The following is a 16,502-nucleotide window of genomic DNA, read 5'->3' on the forward strand; positions in this document are numbered from 1 at the left end:
TTTTGGAAAACAGGTCATTTATGTGAGTGCTTAAATACACAATTAAGTACACAATTTTAAGGCAATCCTATTTGTGATTAGAAAGCCTGTACTTCTGTGTTGGATAGTCTATCCTAAAATTCTCATCCTTAATGCTGTCCTTTAGGGCTGTCTGCTTGCTCACGTCCATAGGTAATCCTACTGGCATTGTCAGGACTCAGCTTAAACCTGAGAGTCCAGTAATGCCGGTCCCATTGCAGCTGACTACATGTGTAGGTTTACTTCGTGCTGAGGTGGCTGTGGTACCAACCACTAGCATTGTTGGGAGTGTTGTGGCTGCTGTGGGTGACATAACAGGGGACTGAGACACAGCTGATCTGCCATCCCCTACTAGCATTACACTGCATCTGCGCCTGGCTCCTGGAGGTAGTTCAGGCACTTTAGTAAGTGGTGCGTTTTTCGTAATACGGCACAGTGTGAGTGATGTGCCATTTGAAGCTGTGCAAAATAATACCACCAAAGAAAGCTTCATCAGTTAAATATAGCAACTGAATCTTAGGAACACTTTTGTGCATAACATAACTAAGTATGTTGTGCAGCTCTCTAGCTACCCTGAACAATCTGCTGAATTCAAACCTCATGCTGCCCATTGATTGCAACAGGCATCTCTAACGGCTACTCAAGTGCACTGCATACCCTGGCTCCAGTCCAGTAAAGCACTTAGACATATGCCTATGAATTCCCCAGCTTGGCAGTAGGCTCCTAGCCCTTGTCAGCACTTGAGTGGCTTACGGCAGTGTCAGAAGGCCCCTAGCTGTGGATGCAGAGAGGGTCTTGGGTTTGGAGTGAAGTCTCTGGAACCCTCTTTCTGGCAGGTTTGATTTAGAACCAGAGGATCCACCCGCACAGTGAAGTGAAGCACAGCGCAGAGATGGGGTGCCACACTAACTTCATCAGTATGGAGCTAGATGTATTTTAGCTTGCGTTATCATGGACCCTGAGCAAATGGGTCCTCCTTGGCGGACAGATATCTACAGGGCCTTCCCTATGTGCTTATCAGGCTGGCTGATAAAACTCTGCTCCACACCATGAATTACTGTCACAAAGGGGACTTCTCAAGAAGTCTCAAGACTACTCACTCATTTCAGATGTTAATACTGAGCTGTCTCAATACTGTCCACATGAGATAAACATGAATTAAACAATAGAAAGTGTCCCTGAGATTTGCTGGCAGAAATTGTTCTTCCTTCAAGACTCTCAGCAGTAAATTGGAAACCCGATTTTCATTCCAGAACCAGAATTGGTATCAATATGCAGGCCTTTAAAACATGAAAACCAAGAGGTAAAGATACTGAAAGTGACTGGACGGTGGACATAATTATGCAAGAAGACTTCTTACTACTTTTTAGATAGCCCAAAGCAGAAGTTATTATTTGAAGTGATCATTATTATTTTGAAGTGATCAAAATCCAGTTAGCCTCAGTACAGTGAATAAGCTGTCCACAGCTGAAAAATAACATGCTGCAGAATAGAGAGCAGTGAGTTGGGCATCACTTATGCAACAGACCATTTATGGATATTTTTTCCCCCACAGTAGTGTGCAGTGAGAAGATGTTACTTAGAGCACTAATTACAGTAGAATAGAGTATTTCTTTGGTCTAAAAATATTCCCACTAAGACCAATGGAATGGCTATTAAAAATCCAAACATTTCCCTTCCAGTGCATAACCCAACTTCCTGAACTTTAAAAAAAGCTTGACGGAGCGATCTCTGAAACCTCTTTTGGTGAGGATCACCATGGAAGTTGCAATAGTTTCCGTTAATATTGTAACATATATTACAGGGAGATAAAGGAACTAATACTTCATCTGTGTGTGATAGGTTTTATTTCTTTGATGCCAGATGAAAGAATTCTCTTTGGCAAGGAAATGGTAATCTCTTGCTGCACTTATATCCAAATTGGAAATTATGACACTTCCCTCTGCTTTCCCAAAGCAAAGAAAAATATTCAGAAGCAATGGCAGACAGTGCCTTGGAGTTTTTTACATACTGGGTGTCTGATTCTGCGTGTCACAGCAAAAACAGTCTCTATTTAGCAGTAGGGGAAAAACAACCAAAAAAACCCCAATTCTTGTCCTCTCTGAAACCCCAGCAAAATTCCAGGAGGGAACAGACATGAGATCCATTATTATATCTATATTACTGAAAGAAACAGTCAGAAATCTGGCACCCAGACAGTGTGAAATCAGAACAAAACCAAATCTAATCAAACCTTCAGAATCACTACCCAAGTCCAAAAAAAGCAAAACAACAGATTATGTACAAAATGCAATGTTATGGGGGAGATCAGTCTGCTCCTTTCTGCATGCTTATTGCCATGTTGACTCGTGGTATGTTTACAGACTGACTAGGAATGAGTGAATTGAATAATGCATTCGTCAAACAGCATAAATATTTTTGCTGCTCAGCCAGCTGGATGTTAACCAACCTATTAATATTTAGCTGATGAATATTCACCCATACAGATGCTTTCATTGGCCTGAGTGCTCCAGCTTAAGTGGATAGCTCTTCTCCATACCCTATTGAATTCTGAAACATCCGAGGAAAATAAGCATTTAAAGTGACAATGAAAAAGCATGAGATTGAAAGAACACATTTCAGCATGTTGCTGGTAGGTGGCGTAATGTGCCAACTGTCTTCAAGTTTCCAAGATGTGCCAAGTGACCTTAAGGACATGCTAGTGATGGACATATTATTCCTTTCAAACAATGGCCCAACCAGTGGCTAGTGATGATACTAGAGATGCACGTAGGAAATAGAGGTATTAGTATAAAACAAACACAGACAAAGCAGCAGTGTAAATAAGGCATGAGAAAATACACTTCAGAGTGACACAGGTGAAAGATATGTGAGAAAACTTGTGCTCCAAAGGCAAACTTGCTAAACCAGGATTGCATGAGGCATAGGTCCTTCCCCTCTTCTTGAAAATGTGAGATCAAATTGAAGGAAATCTTTAAACCCATTGTAAGGAGGCATGATATTATTGTAATTACTTGTTATTCATGGTAAAGCAGTACTATCAATGCTAAAATTGAGAGTCTATTATTGTACAAAGTGTGTCTGCTGAGTGCAAATGTCCTTGGTCTCAGTGTTTGCCCACTAAATAGAAAAGATAGGTGGAGGGTTGGGAGGAAGGCTTATAAAACATGAGGAGAATGAACACATTCATCTGAGCTAAAAGACATGGGTTGAGAGATGTTTCCTCAGTCATAAACAGGAAATACAGGGACAAATATTTTTCTTGGGCAGAATCTCAGGAAAAGACAGTTTCTGCTACACTAGATATGGGGTGTTGACTGGTGTCAACATGGCTGAGACACAAAAACCTTCATCCAGGACTCCTGAGCTGCACGGTCACCTTCCTGTCGGCATGTTAACAGTAGTAACCTGCACTGGAAATCAATGCCGAGCCTTCTGAGAAATGCCTCCATGTACAACAGCAGAAGGAAAATGAAGTAACTAATTTCTGTGCAGTTCTTCTCTGGAATAGAGCTTTCTTTCAAGGCAACCTCTACTTCTGTAATGGCCTTGATTCTGGTGAACTGACTTCAGACTTTGCTACTCTTGATGTTGTGATTTGTCTCCTTTCTTCCTACTTTCTGTCTCTCAATTCATTGCTATTAACATCAGATTTCCAAGTATTTTTGGCGTCATTCCAAGTTCCCAAGCGTGACAGTATCCTCACCACTTTCATACATTCCCTCCTTCATTTTTTGGCATTTCAGGCTTTCCCTCAGCACAATCCGTCTTTGGGCTACTATCTCCCTCAGCTCTGTGATGGAGATGAAACCAGACACAGCTGTAACTCCTTTAATCACTGCTGTATTTTATGAGGAGTAGAAAAAGGGGCTGGGGGGTGGGGGGCATCAAGGTGGTTTCCTTTATATGCTTCCTGTCTGTCTGCTGTTTTATGCTCTACACTTCAGCTTCAGCGATGCTAGAGGAGAGGAAAGAGGCCAGGACATGGGGTGGGTTCTGTCTTAATCCCCCTTCTTCTGATCTCAACTTCTTTTCATGATTCAGCCAAATGTCCAAGACTTCAAGTGGAAACCAAGCCCAGAGTCTCCATTTCAAAGGAATCCGTGGTCCACTATGTTACAGTTTACTGCAGCAGTAACCCACGTCCTGTTCACTGCTGTTATTTTCTTCTCTATTCCTCTGCAGAGCCTAAAGCAAGTTGCAGATTAGGTCGGTCTGCGTCAACATCAGGTGTGCCTCCTCCATCCGTTACTCCGCTCAGGCAAGCCAGTGATCTTCAGCCAAGCCAGGTACCATCGTTAGCCAATCGTGAATGACTTCATGTGCTGCAACATGCCAAATGTTTCTCACCTCTGTCTGTCATTTGTTACAGTAAATTATTTTTTTGTTTTTTGCCTTTATTTTCTGTGCGTGTGCGTGCATCTGTGTGTGCACATCTCTCATTGGCAATGAAATTCCACTGACCACAGCCAGTAGAATTTTCTTTGCTCTTAATTCCTTGTACCCTCTTCTGTCTTCATTCTGTAATATAAATGTAGTAAAACTGTACTGTATGAATTGGCTGGGTTTTTTATTTTTTTCATGTTTTCTGTACTTTTTTACTGTCTTTAAAATTTATCAAACTTTGATAAATTTAATCTATGTTTTTATGTAAATTTCTTTTAAATCTCTTGTCTAAAGCACTTGCACCAATGTTTGTCAATGACTTGTACATACCTGACTTCTGCCCAGTTGTACTTTAATATTTGTGCCAGTCTCACATTTGTTTTGAGCTTAACGCATGATTGTATTATGCTGTGATTTATTGCTGTCCTGAAAACTGCTCTTACAGCAAGTTATTTTGTTTAGTTAAAGCAGCTAGACTCTCTTCAACTATAGGCCATGTAATGCTAACAGGACTATTAAATAGTCCACTGTAGTTATTATTTATTGTATATTGTTAGGAATCAAAAACCAAATCAAAGAGGTGAAGTCTCCATGTATCTTAAACAGAGATACTTTTTTTTGTCCTCACCAAAACGAAAAATGCCACATAGACCCTTGAGAAAGAAATGAAAGTGTTTGGGTTTGGCAAATTTCTCCAATAGTGAGAAAATGGAAAAGAAATAAAGACACGGGAAACCTATACTTACCTTTATTTTATATGCTAATACTGATATCGCATCATTTTGCTGCGCAGACCTGTATTATTAGTTTGACAGAACTAACTCTGAGAGTAGCAATTGAAAGAAGAGGTTTCACTTAAACATAATGTGAATGCCTTCTGTCAAGCTCAAAGCACTCCAGTGTTGTATCACTTGTGTGTATGTGTATGAGCCTACACATCACTGTGTATGTGTCTGGGTGTATATATGCACAAAGAGACATAAACATGTATGTATATATGTGCACATACATATATGTATGCACACACACAAACACCCTTATTTAGATGGTGAATCTTTGATTGGCTTTCAGGGAATTAGTCCCCATAATCCTATGGAATTTCAATGAGATTTGAGTGGAAAACTCCCTGAGGACTGCTTTCCAATAATCATGTATTTAAGTTGTTTGTAGCTTCGTGAGCTGCTTCTAGAAAGTCTTGACAAAAGTGGTGACTAAGAAGAGTAAGGTTGATTTACTCAATCCAGACAGCCAACTACTTGTTAGGAAGGTTACATTTGGGTAGCCTAGTCCATGCAGTTTAAAATTCTTTAACCTGCAAAGCTGATGCTATTGTATTATTTCTGAGCCCTGCTGGACACAATGCCTAACAGAACCTTGCGCATTTCTAAAGCATATTTTATATAAGAAAATCAAATCCATAATGGAGATTCAAAATGACAGCCCATTTAAATATCACATCAAGTGTTCCTTCATCTAAGAAAGAAATTAGGGTAATTGTACTTCCAAAGGTTTTGAGTGTCCCAGTGTTCATGTAGTATATGATTTTTGATTAAATGGGTCTCACAGCAGACATGATGCTTTGCTGGTTACTCAGTGGCAAAGGCACCTTGGGTGTTTTGAAGGGATTTTAGTCTCTCAGTTTATATTAAGAACTAAACAATAAGCCTTGAAAGCAGAAGCTGATATGATAGAAGAGATAATGAGCCTCTTAGAAGTTACAGCCAGGGTTCACTGAAACTGTGGAGGAAAGATCCACCTCACTTCATACAGAAGAAAGGAACAAAGATGATAAGAGGAATTTTCAAGTGACTGTAGAGGGTGATCCTGTTAATTGAATAATGTATAGTATGGACATGGCTTCATGAAAAAGAAGAAAAACTGGTAAAAGCTTTCTCTCCCCATAAGTCTCCCCTTCAAGCTGTCAATCTCTAACTGTCCATCTATTAAGTTGTCATTTATTATGATGGCATAATTTTTTAAAAGGTGTGGATTTGACCCTGATTCCAGCAGAATGACAAAAGTCGTCTTATCTCCATGGTAGAGACAAACATTACTTTGATTGTGTTCTTTATACACCTATTCTATCTTAATGTGCAAATAATCTCTGACAGGTGAAATGTGTTTGGAAATGGCTAGGTTGTTAGCCCATTCTGAATCTGACAGATTGTGGTGTACAGGGTATTGGGTTTTGTGTGCTGTGGCTATTGATTGTGTTGATACTGGTTTCCTTAACCACATCATAATCAGCAGCTAGACTTTCCAGAAGATTAAGAGGATGCATCCTGTTATCCACCTCTTCATTGATGAGATGGGCACAGCTAACATTCATACAGGGATACAAGATCTGGGAAAGGGCAGATTACTGTTAATCACTTTTCTCAAATCTTCACAGATCCCAAACTGATGTTTTTCAAAATGATTAACTTGGGGGGAAAAAATCAGGTTTGCAGCTGAGCTCTTAAGGCACATTGTTTTTAATACAGAATCATTCAAGTAAGTGCTGACGATGCTTAGTAATTAACAATAGGTCTGATCTAAGGAAACGTAAATTATAATCCCAATCAAATATTGGCTAATTGTGTAACTATTGACATTTAACTCCCCATGCCTTATTTTCTTGTTTGTTTATTGGTGTAGGAATTGTGAGGATTAACCAGTTAATATTCACGAATATATTTATGGTGTATTGGTGGTAAGCATTATAGTGATCATTTATAAGTAAAAAGAAATTGCTTATAAGTAGAGCTGAATTATGTGGCTGGTCTCTGATAAATTTTACTTTAAAATTCTGTAGTGTAGAGTCAGCCAGCAGTTACCAACACGCTGAACCAGGTAGTGAGCATGCCTTTCTGTACTTAGTTCTGGTAAACGGTGAGGACATTTTGAAAGAGCTGGTTGCAGGAATTAACCTTGAATGAAGTTGTGAATTGACTCAATTTAAACTGAAAGATAAACATAAGTTTATCTTGGAACTGAAGTTATTGATTGCATAAGGACAAAGTTTAAGAAATTAAAGAAGTAGCAGAGGAAGTCAAGTGGAGAGCTTGGAACTGTAATATGGCAGAAGCATGGAATATATTTGAGCTACAGAAGTGGCATATAGCTATATTTCCTAAATACATACCTTAATATAAATATCCTGAAAGAGAGGAGTGTAAGTACCAGAGAAGTGTTCTAGATATCACAAAATGCAATGCCTTGTAAAGGTTCTCCTATGTTAGCAGAGAGCTTTCAAAGAATGGAAAATGTTCAGTAAGTTATAGCTTAGAGATAAGAAATGTGTTAATAAAATTAGAAATAGTGAAAGTCTGAAATAGTGGCCTTTATATGGAAATGAAAACAAGTACCAGTTGCTGTAGCCATCCAAGTGGACAGAGAACAGCAGAAGTTAACCACCATGTGAGGTTTATAAAGTAGAATAAACATGGTCCAAGGATGCCCCAATAAATAACTCATCACCCATATTGCTAGAGCCTCTGTGCTGGTGCCTGAGACTTCTGTAGCAGGCATGGTCAGATGTTTCACCCTGCAGTGGTAAATGCTCAGTCGTATCAGGGGACCCCCACAGTGAACAAAATTGTTCACTTGAGTAAAGCAAGCAGGATTTGGAGTCACAGGTAATACTGTGATATAGTGATGTAACCCTGCATCCTATCATTCTCCACGTCTTCACCTCAGGGTAACAAAGGATTACACTCTATTGATGGACTCAAAAATCCCTGTTGCATACAGGATACATGTGCAGTGAGCATGTCTGTCACAAAAGAAGAAAACATTTCAAGCAACATGCACTGTGGACGTCCCTCTCCTGGAGAGCAGAGCATCTCACAACCATATTTTTAATGGACGTAAAATCATCTCTAGGTCACTGCCAGGCTTCTCCAAAACAGTCGTCAGCACACCAGAAAACCACTGGTTTCCATTTTAAGAAAAAGGAGCCAATATAACCATCTCTAGATTTTTTGCTGCAAATGATTTTTGCAAGGTGAAGTTTGTTTTCATTAAGATGTAGACAGCTATTGGAAATCACGTGTATTAAGCTGCATAGCAGCACAGCAGTGCATGTTTATAAGGAAGATCCACAATCTGAAGGAAAGTACACCCTTTGAAAACAAAACTCCTGATAGTTACAATGTGGTATTTCAGCTTTTCTGCAAAGAAGAGCCTGTCTTCAGACAGATTTCCACAAAACTGTGTACCTCATCTGCAAATGTGCAGCCTCTCTTCATGCTGCCTGTTAGTTACTTGCTTTCCAGCAGGCCGACAGCACTGTCCTTTACTGTTGCCTCCTCGAGGTGCGCTATCTTAATTCTGAAGGTTTGCATGCCTCTTAAGGTCTGGTGTCTTCTTGTGGGGAGGACCAGGCAGTGATATCTAGCTCCAATTTAACCAAGGAGAGAAGATTTAAACTTTACAGTGATGATCAAAGTAAAAATCCAGAAGCCATGCTGAGATTAGAAGGAATAACTCAGAGGAGGGAATGAAGATACATGGACAGCTCTGAATTAAGGAGTTTCAACTTGCATTGAAGAAATGAAGAAAAAGCTAGAAAATATATCAGAATCAACACAGAAACTTTTTGTGGCTTATTTTTAACAAAAAAATGCAGCTCATTTCATTACTTGCCTGGTATCTGGCTGAGCCCCCAGCAAGCTGACATGGCATTTTTCTTCCCCCATACTACCACATCAGTGAACACGACACAGAAGGCCCACATGACGGACAAACTAACCATTACCTTACAAAAGCTCTCCTGAGGAGAGCTTTAACTTATTTTATGATTTATCTGAATATAATATAGGAAAGGGGAAAGGCCTCCCAAAGAACAGAATGGACTTGGCCATGTAATTATTGTCTTGCACCAATTGAAGTGAATCCATCAATAGTTTATTTGAGTATGTATCTTTGATAGGCAAGAATTTTACATACAGGTTGACTCCTTAAATTCGTATTTAGGTAGCTAAATAATAAAACAGACTTGTAGAAGGACCGAGTGTACTCTTCAGCTGAGATCTGTCCTACCCCTGAGATGTCTAAATCAGGGGTATAATATGGGTTCCACATGGGGTATATGAAGAGAGGTGCCTGCAGAAGGGATTCACTTAGCTAAACCCTCAGTGACCATGCAGAGCTGCATGTCTGTCACCTTGGATAACCTGGTAATTTATCCTCCTAATTTAAGCACCTCTGTTGGTTGTGGAAAGCTAGCTGGGATCATTCCTGCTCTGTGTGCATTAGAGGCTCCTGGACGTTTACCCATGAACAGATAACAGTCATTAAAATTTCCACTGCTAGGTAATAGACATTGATACCTTTTCAGACTTAAGCCACAGGTGCTGAGCGTTAGGAAGAAGCTATATGGATGATACTGCTGGGTCCTACCTACAGTTAACCTTTGAAACGGCGTGCTTTTGGCATCTTCCCTCCCGCCGGGCTTCGGCTTCGTAGTCCGACTCGCTAGCAGTGCCCCGGGGGAAAGCAGTGACCTGAAGTGGTGTTGGGGTGGGTGGGTTGGCTCTTGGTTGTGGTGTTGGACCTCCCTAAGGGAGCTGTCTTAAGGAGAGGGAAACAGAAGCTTTGCGGAGTCCTGCAAGCGAGAGACCAGGGGGTTTCCAGCATAGTTTTCTAATGTATTAACATAGCTGGGGAGGTAGAAAGCAGATCTTTCCACATTAAAAATGCAGCCGGAAGGGGGTTCGTCGTCGAATTTACTCCCAGTAGGCCTGAGAGAGGTATAACGTGCACTTTTTTACGTTCCGCAAGAACATGAGAAAATACCTTCTTTGTTGTTTGGGTCTGTGCCGGAGAAGTCCTGGACGAAAATGCACTTTAACAACTGTTCAAAATGAACAGTTTGGAAAATCCAAAGGGATTAGGAAAAGCTTTTTTTTTTCCCCGGAGCCGGGAACACGAAGCAGGGTGCCCGCCTGGGGCAGCGCTGCCGTTTCGGCGGCCCAGCAGCCGCCCCGCAGGCCGGCGGGAGTGGGCCGAGGCGGGGGGAGCTGCCTCGGTTCTGCGTGAAAAACGGGGGCTGCCCGCGGTTTGTGCCACTTCGTGGCTGCGGGCAGGCGGGTCACAGCGCTCTCTCCAGAGGGAGGCCGGGCCCAGGCCCACGCGGCCCGCCCGCCGCGCCGCGCCGCGCAGGAGGCCGCGCCCGCAGCCCGGCCTCGCTCGGCGAGCCCACGGCGCCGCCTGGCGGCCGCCTCCCGCGCTGCGCCCGCCGGAGAGTGTCCGTGCCGGCCGGCGCGGCTGGGGCTGCGGGGGAGCGGGGCGGAGCGGAGCGGAGGGGAGCGGAGAGGAGCGGGCTGGGCCGGGAGGGTTTCCCCGGCAGCGAGGGCGCTGCCCTTCTGCCCGGCCTGCGGGGCTCCTGCTTGGCGCTGCCAGTGGCGAAGCCCTGCGCAGCGTAGGGAGAGGTGAAGCCTGTTCAGATCTTACAGCAACTTCACCCGAATTTTCTAGGAGATAAGTTATTTACTTTAAGAAGTGTGACTTCGATGTGTTGGGGGTTTTTCTTTCCCTGCTGGCTGGAATCGTCAGTGTTGCACCGAATAATTGCAGGAACCTTGTGCAGAAGTCGTTGTAAGCCATGTTCCTTGCGGGCACTTGCGTGCCTGCAGAAGGGTGGCTGCACTCTCGCTGGCTGCCGTCCCAGCACCATGCACAGCCTTGCACCACATCAGCTGCCATTAGGGAGGGAGGGAGGAGGCTTGCACCAGCCTCACCTGTTAAATCCCCAATTCTTCCACGCAACAGCTTAGATAACGTTTTGTTTAAGACTCAATATTTAGGTGCCAACTGAAACGAAATTAAAATATGCGCATTTTACCATGAAAAAAAAAAAAATCTAGCGTTAAAACTGATGTGAAACCTTATCTTCAGGGCAACCATTATTTAATTTCGTGCTCTAGCTCCACGTTAAAAGAAAAGAATGATGGAAGGGAAATATGACAAAAGAAAAAGCTGACATATATATTTAGCTGCTCTCCACATGCATTCGTAGAGCAATACCCTGTAGTTGAAATGCGGTATAAGCTCATTGTAAGAAATTTGCAAAACTTTAGAGAAATACTTTAGAGTTGAATTTTGACTAGTACTGAGTACTCTTCAGTAGTGTCTCATGCCTAAGTTCATGAATACTCTGCACTGGGCCAACTAAGTATCACAAGCCCAGCTCTTAATGTCTCTAGCCTTAGTTGTGTATACAAAGCATATTATATCCTTGTATGCCTTGTAAGCATTGTGTTCACCCTGTAATTAATGAATGCAAGAAGGGTAAATTCTTACTATTATGGCTATAATTATTTTTCAAGGTGCCTAGACAAAGTACTTCCCCAATGAATTGACATTATCATGCTTTAGTTGGCAAATGTGCATCTGAAAGCATATGATGGGCTGTATGCTACTCTGTGAGCATAAACAAAGCATCTGTGCTCTTCTGTTATTCTCAGCTTAAAGTTGCCATTTTCCCCAGCAATAGCGTACAAGAGTTCAAAGCAGTCAGTAAACACCCTGCAGTTGTCAGGCATCGTAACAGGGCTGGGTTCCTGACTGCTGCCTTTAATGAATTCTGCTGCTGAAAAATGAGCACCTATAAATCAAGATCCACTGTTCCGTATCTGATCACAGCAGTCTTATTTTAACTTCCATTATATGAAAGAAATGCAGTCATTGCAGGCAGATGGAGAACTCTGTAGACTGAAGTACTCTTTCATCCCATCCAGTTTGAATACTAGGAAAATGGTAACAAACGTGCTTGTAAGAGAATTTGTATCTGCTACATAGCATAAACCCATGTCATCGCTCAGTACTGTAAAACTTTCCTAGATGCACTCCTTGACAAATCACAATCTGAAACTAGCATCAAACTCTAGTGATTCTGCTTTTGTGGTTCTAGTAATACAGAAGGATTTGCAATGGAAGAACCAACTTCTGTCATACTTGCTCTCTGGGCCAAAGTGAAAAAAGATTCCCCTGGGCTGCTGGTTAAAGATCTCAGGGGAGTTGCAGTCCTGAATTCCTATTCAAAAAGAATATCTAACTACTGTGCTAATTGCCACTCTGGTATTACTTTCTCTGTCTCTCTTTTTTCCTCTAATTTTCAAAAGTTTTGAAAGTCTATTGTGTACTTTGGCTGTAGAATAGCAAAACATATGAAACAATTCATGGGATGGTGGCAATTGTTTTCTTCTTCTCCCTGTGTGTAAATGCCAAGTGTTCCCTTCAGCCAGTGCAATGCCTCCGAGATCTCTGTCGCTGTGCTCCTGGAGCCAAGATTATGATTGTTTCTTTTTGATACTTGATCTTTTTCTTCATTCAAAATGTATGTCCACAGTGTGGGAACAGTCCCATGCCTCTCGCTCTGTAATCAGAGTCCCATGGGGTTTTGGTCTGGACTTTGTATACACTATTTATTGCTTTGGATGGTAGCTTCTATTTTTGCCTGTGAAGCTATTCCCTTAAAGGGACTTAATTACTCCTTATGTTTAACCATCACCTTTAATAAGGCTTGGGATAGTCATTGGATCCAAAACCTGATTAATGTTGGCCAGTAGGATCTACCACAGTAACGTTTGCGGTGGTGTCTAAGACTCATAGTCCTAAAAAAGGTGCCCATGTTGGTAGACAATGTGTGTAGAACAAAGACTGTCCTTACCCCAAAGATTAGTAAGTTCAGTGTAATAGACGAGAAAGTAAGCAGTTGCAGATGGGAGTAGATTGGTATGTGACTGTCAGAAATTGCTTAAGCTTCGGTTTATGTGGAATTATAAAGTGCAAAAACTACTTGGGGTGCAATCTGCTGTATCTTTGACAGTGATTTCAATTAGTTTTATGTGCCACTAATACAAGGAAATGCATTTGAATGTCTGAAACCAGAAAACCAGGTAAATTTTACTAGGAACATTTTACAAATGATGTCTCTTTCTCAAATAGTCCTCTCATGGATAAGTCCTGCTCCTCCAGTGGAGAAGTCTTTAGTGTCTGTGTAGGCAAAAATGAATGTAGACTGAATTTTGTGGATGCTGGTTTTGCAAATAGCGAGGAGGAGAAAACTCCTCTGGGTCCTGCCTGGGAGGATGGACAGGCATGGAAGAACCCACGGTGGGTTACAGAGAGAAGCGCCTGGCACAAGCACTTCATTGTTGGGACATGGGCCAACTTTTACCTCGAGATGATGTCTGGATTTGGCCAGCGTGTGGCCTGAGTGTATTTGAAAATCTGAATCATCCAGAGCCATAGGATTTCGCCTTCTTGTTCGGGCTGAATGGTCACAGGAGTCAGGGATGAGTCATCACACTGACTGCCACCACCTAGAAAGAAGTGCCAGGGCGTGAGCTGGGTCCTGCAGTGTGTCACACAGCTTTCTGGTGAGTTTGCACCGCTAAAAATCTGTGAGAGTTTGGGTTTCCGAGTACGCTTTTGTGCCTTTCTAAAGTGCAGCAGAGGCCCATGCCCACGAGAGGGAGCGGTTGGATTACTTTACACAGTTCTTTTTTTTTTTTCTGCAAGGAGAAGTATCTTGCACATAGGAAGGCAAAATCCTGCTGTTGTCAGTCCAGCTAAATATGCTGTCAACATTTTGGAGGAGAGCAACAAGAAGAATGTTAATGCTTTAGGGAAGGCTCCACATTGCATTGTGTTGAGTCTCAGCTTGAATCTGGTCTTACGTAATCAGTGCATGGGTCCAGAGCAGTGCAAATTGTTTCTAAATATACAAACTGCAAACAGAGAAAACTTGTTAAAAAGGAGAGAAGGAAACAAAAACACAAACCTTGAAGTCGATGGAATTGCCACGTCCATTATCCCTCACCTCCAAGGCACGCCTGACTGATTGGCATGAGAAGCTAATGTGTCAAAGCCATCTTCTGTTGGCAGACAGCCCTGCTGTTGCTGTCCCAAGATCTTTTCTTCAGCATTCAGCTGGGCTGGTCATGCAGCAGGAGCAAGCCACTGCATTGCTGGGTCCTACTTTGCCAGGACTCTGATTTAAGAGCATGAGAGGAAAGCGCATGCTTGGTGGCCCTCGCACCACCAAAAGTGGCCTCCGATTCATGGCACGGGGGAAGCTAGGCAGAGGTAGACTGAGCATATACTGCTGTCGCAGTAGGTCCCAAGGCCCAAGCATGGCTTTGGTGGCTCTCCTCCACCGTACTGCTCAATAGCATGGGGTTTAGGCACAAAAAAAGACCTGCTGGGGAGAAGCAGTGACAGGTGAAAGCAGGTCAGCTGTAGGAAAAGTAATGCCACAGAAAGAGGGTGTTAGAGGTGGGAACAGTGACCAGTCTCTGAGGACTAGACCTAGAGTCTGTCTTCATACCTTTCCTCACCCTCAAGTGCCAGCTTGGCTGCCACTGTTTCAGCTGTGATGGAAGACAGTGGGAGGAAGAATATTGCATTCCCTTACTCTGATCTCTTGTTCTTGCACGGGCTTTGTAAGCTTGCCAGCAGAGTACAGAAAGAGGCTAGTTCCCTCACAGAAATTGTTGAAACTTTTCAAACGCAACAATGTTCTGACAAAGAATGAAATACAGCATTTATGAGCATTTTCACTTCCCACTCAACACTTTTTTACTGTCTTTACCTAGTTATTTCTCAGATTGGGAGTTACAATTCTTTAAAAGGCTTAGGACAGGCATGAGAAGATCTCATCTGTGTGGTGGGTGGTTTCAGGGGGTTGCTATGTTGTGCCTGGTTTTGATAGAGTTGGGACGGTGTGTTTCAGTGCTTTGAAAAGTAGTCTTAGCTCAACAGAGAAATTTATGGGGGCAGATGCTGCAGCCAATGCAGCACAATGTAGGTGGTTGTTCCCTGGAGGGTGAGGTACCCTCCTGAGCCCCTGGAAGTTGATGAGAACTGTGTGCCTCTGGAGCCCGAGGGCTTGGATATGAGGACAGCAGCCAAGTGTGGCCTTTGCATCCCGACTTTTCTTTTGAGAGTCAGACTTGTACATGGGTAGCTAGAATTTAATATGACATACATAGAAATTAATAACTAAGATTTCCAATAAAAGACTTATGCAGGTCAATGAGATGGGGAGATACAGGGCTTGAAAGTCTTATGGTGTCATTGAACAAGTGTTCCTAAGCTGTAACTCTTGCAGCTTATAAAACACTGAATCAGTGAGATCACTGTCCTGTCCTGCCTACAACAAGAAACTAGAAATTATTTGGAAGTTCTTCATCTCATGTTTAGCTGCTCTTACAGTGTTATACATGGTTCTACTAAAAATAGGTAACAACTTTCAGTAATACTAAACAAATATATAATGCAATTTATGTGAAGTTTCGGTCCAAACATTAGTAAGTTGCCTATAGAAGAATTTAATTTGGTAGTATTCCTTCCTCTTAGGGAATCTCTCTTTAAGGCGTTTCTCTTCTAGAACTTGTAAATTCACTTCAAAGCTTGTTCTGAGACTTTTGTGTGCAAACAATTAGTTTAGTCACATTAAGAAGGATCCAGTACCAGAACAATAGCAATTGCTAAGTTTATTTCAAATGGTCTTGCAACCACTATTGAAGACATTGTGCCTTGGTTTAAAAAAAAAAAAAAATATATAAAAAAAACCAAACCAGAAGCATGCAATTTCCTTTTTTTCTTTTTTTTTCCCTTCTCTGTGTGTATTTATGTTTAACTCAGGGCAAGAATTTTATAATATTCTTAAAGGAAAAAGTAGAAACAAAAATGGCATGAATTCATGAAAGCATGGGTTTATATATAGGCATTCTCTGTAAATGAACCAAACATTCTGTATTCTAGGTAGAATAACCTTACTTGTCTGCTCATACGCATTTCAGTTACCTCCATGCACTCCCACTTGTCTTACTTTTTTTGTATATGAACTGAATGTATTGTACCATGTTTCTGTTCGAACTGTGTGTGCCTGATGCATAAAACACAACATGGAACAGCAAGGTTTTCCCCACCATCTGCGTTAAGTCACAAACCATCCAAGCTTTGTTCTCATGGTTGTTACCATTTCACCAGAATCTTTCGGTGTTTGTATAGCCTTATACAGTATATTGCACTTACTGTACCTGTATAGTATCTTGTCTGTATACTGTATGCACATAAATATGTATATTCACTCATGTATGTATGTA

General features: G+C 41.9%; 1 protein-coding gene across 7 annotated transcripts in view; it reads left to right on the forward strand.

The window, feature by feature from the left end:
* NYAP2 (neuronal tyrosine-phosphorylated phosphoinositide-3-kinase adaptor 2) overlaps positions 1-16,502 on the forward strand; it is a 148,994-nt gene that overhangs the window by 115,736 nt on the left and 16,756 nt on the right. For all 7 annotated transcript variants that reach the window (XM_049802829.1, XM_049802830.1, XM_049802831.1 and 4 more), the window contains one exon: positions 4,204-4,307. In XM_049802829.1, coding sequence (XP_049658786.1) covers positions 4,204-4,307 — 104 coding nt within the window. The remainder of the gene's footprint in view (positions 1-4,203; positions 4,308-16,502) is intronic.

The sequence above is a fragment of the Accipiter gentilis genome, chromosome 6 (assembly GCF_929443795.1).
Source record: "Accipiter gentilis chromosome 6, bAccGen1.1, whole genome shotgun sequence".
Lineage (NCBI taxonomy): Eukaryota > Metazoa > Chordata > Aves > Accipitriformes > Accipitridae > Astur > Astur gentilis.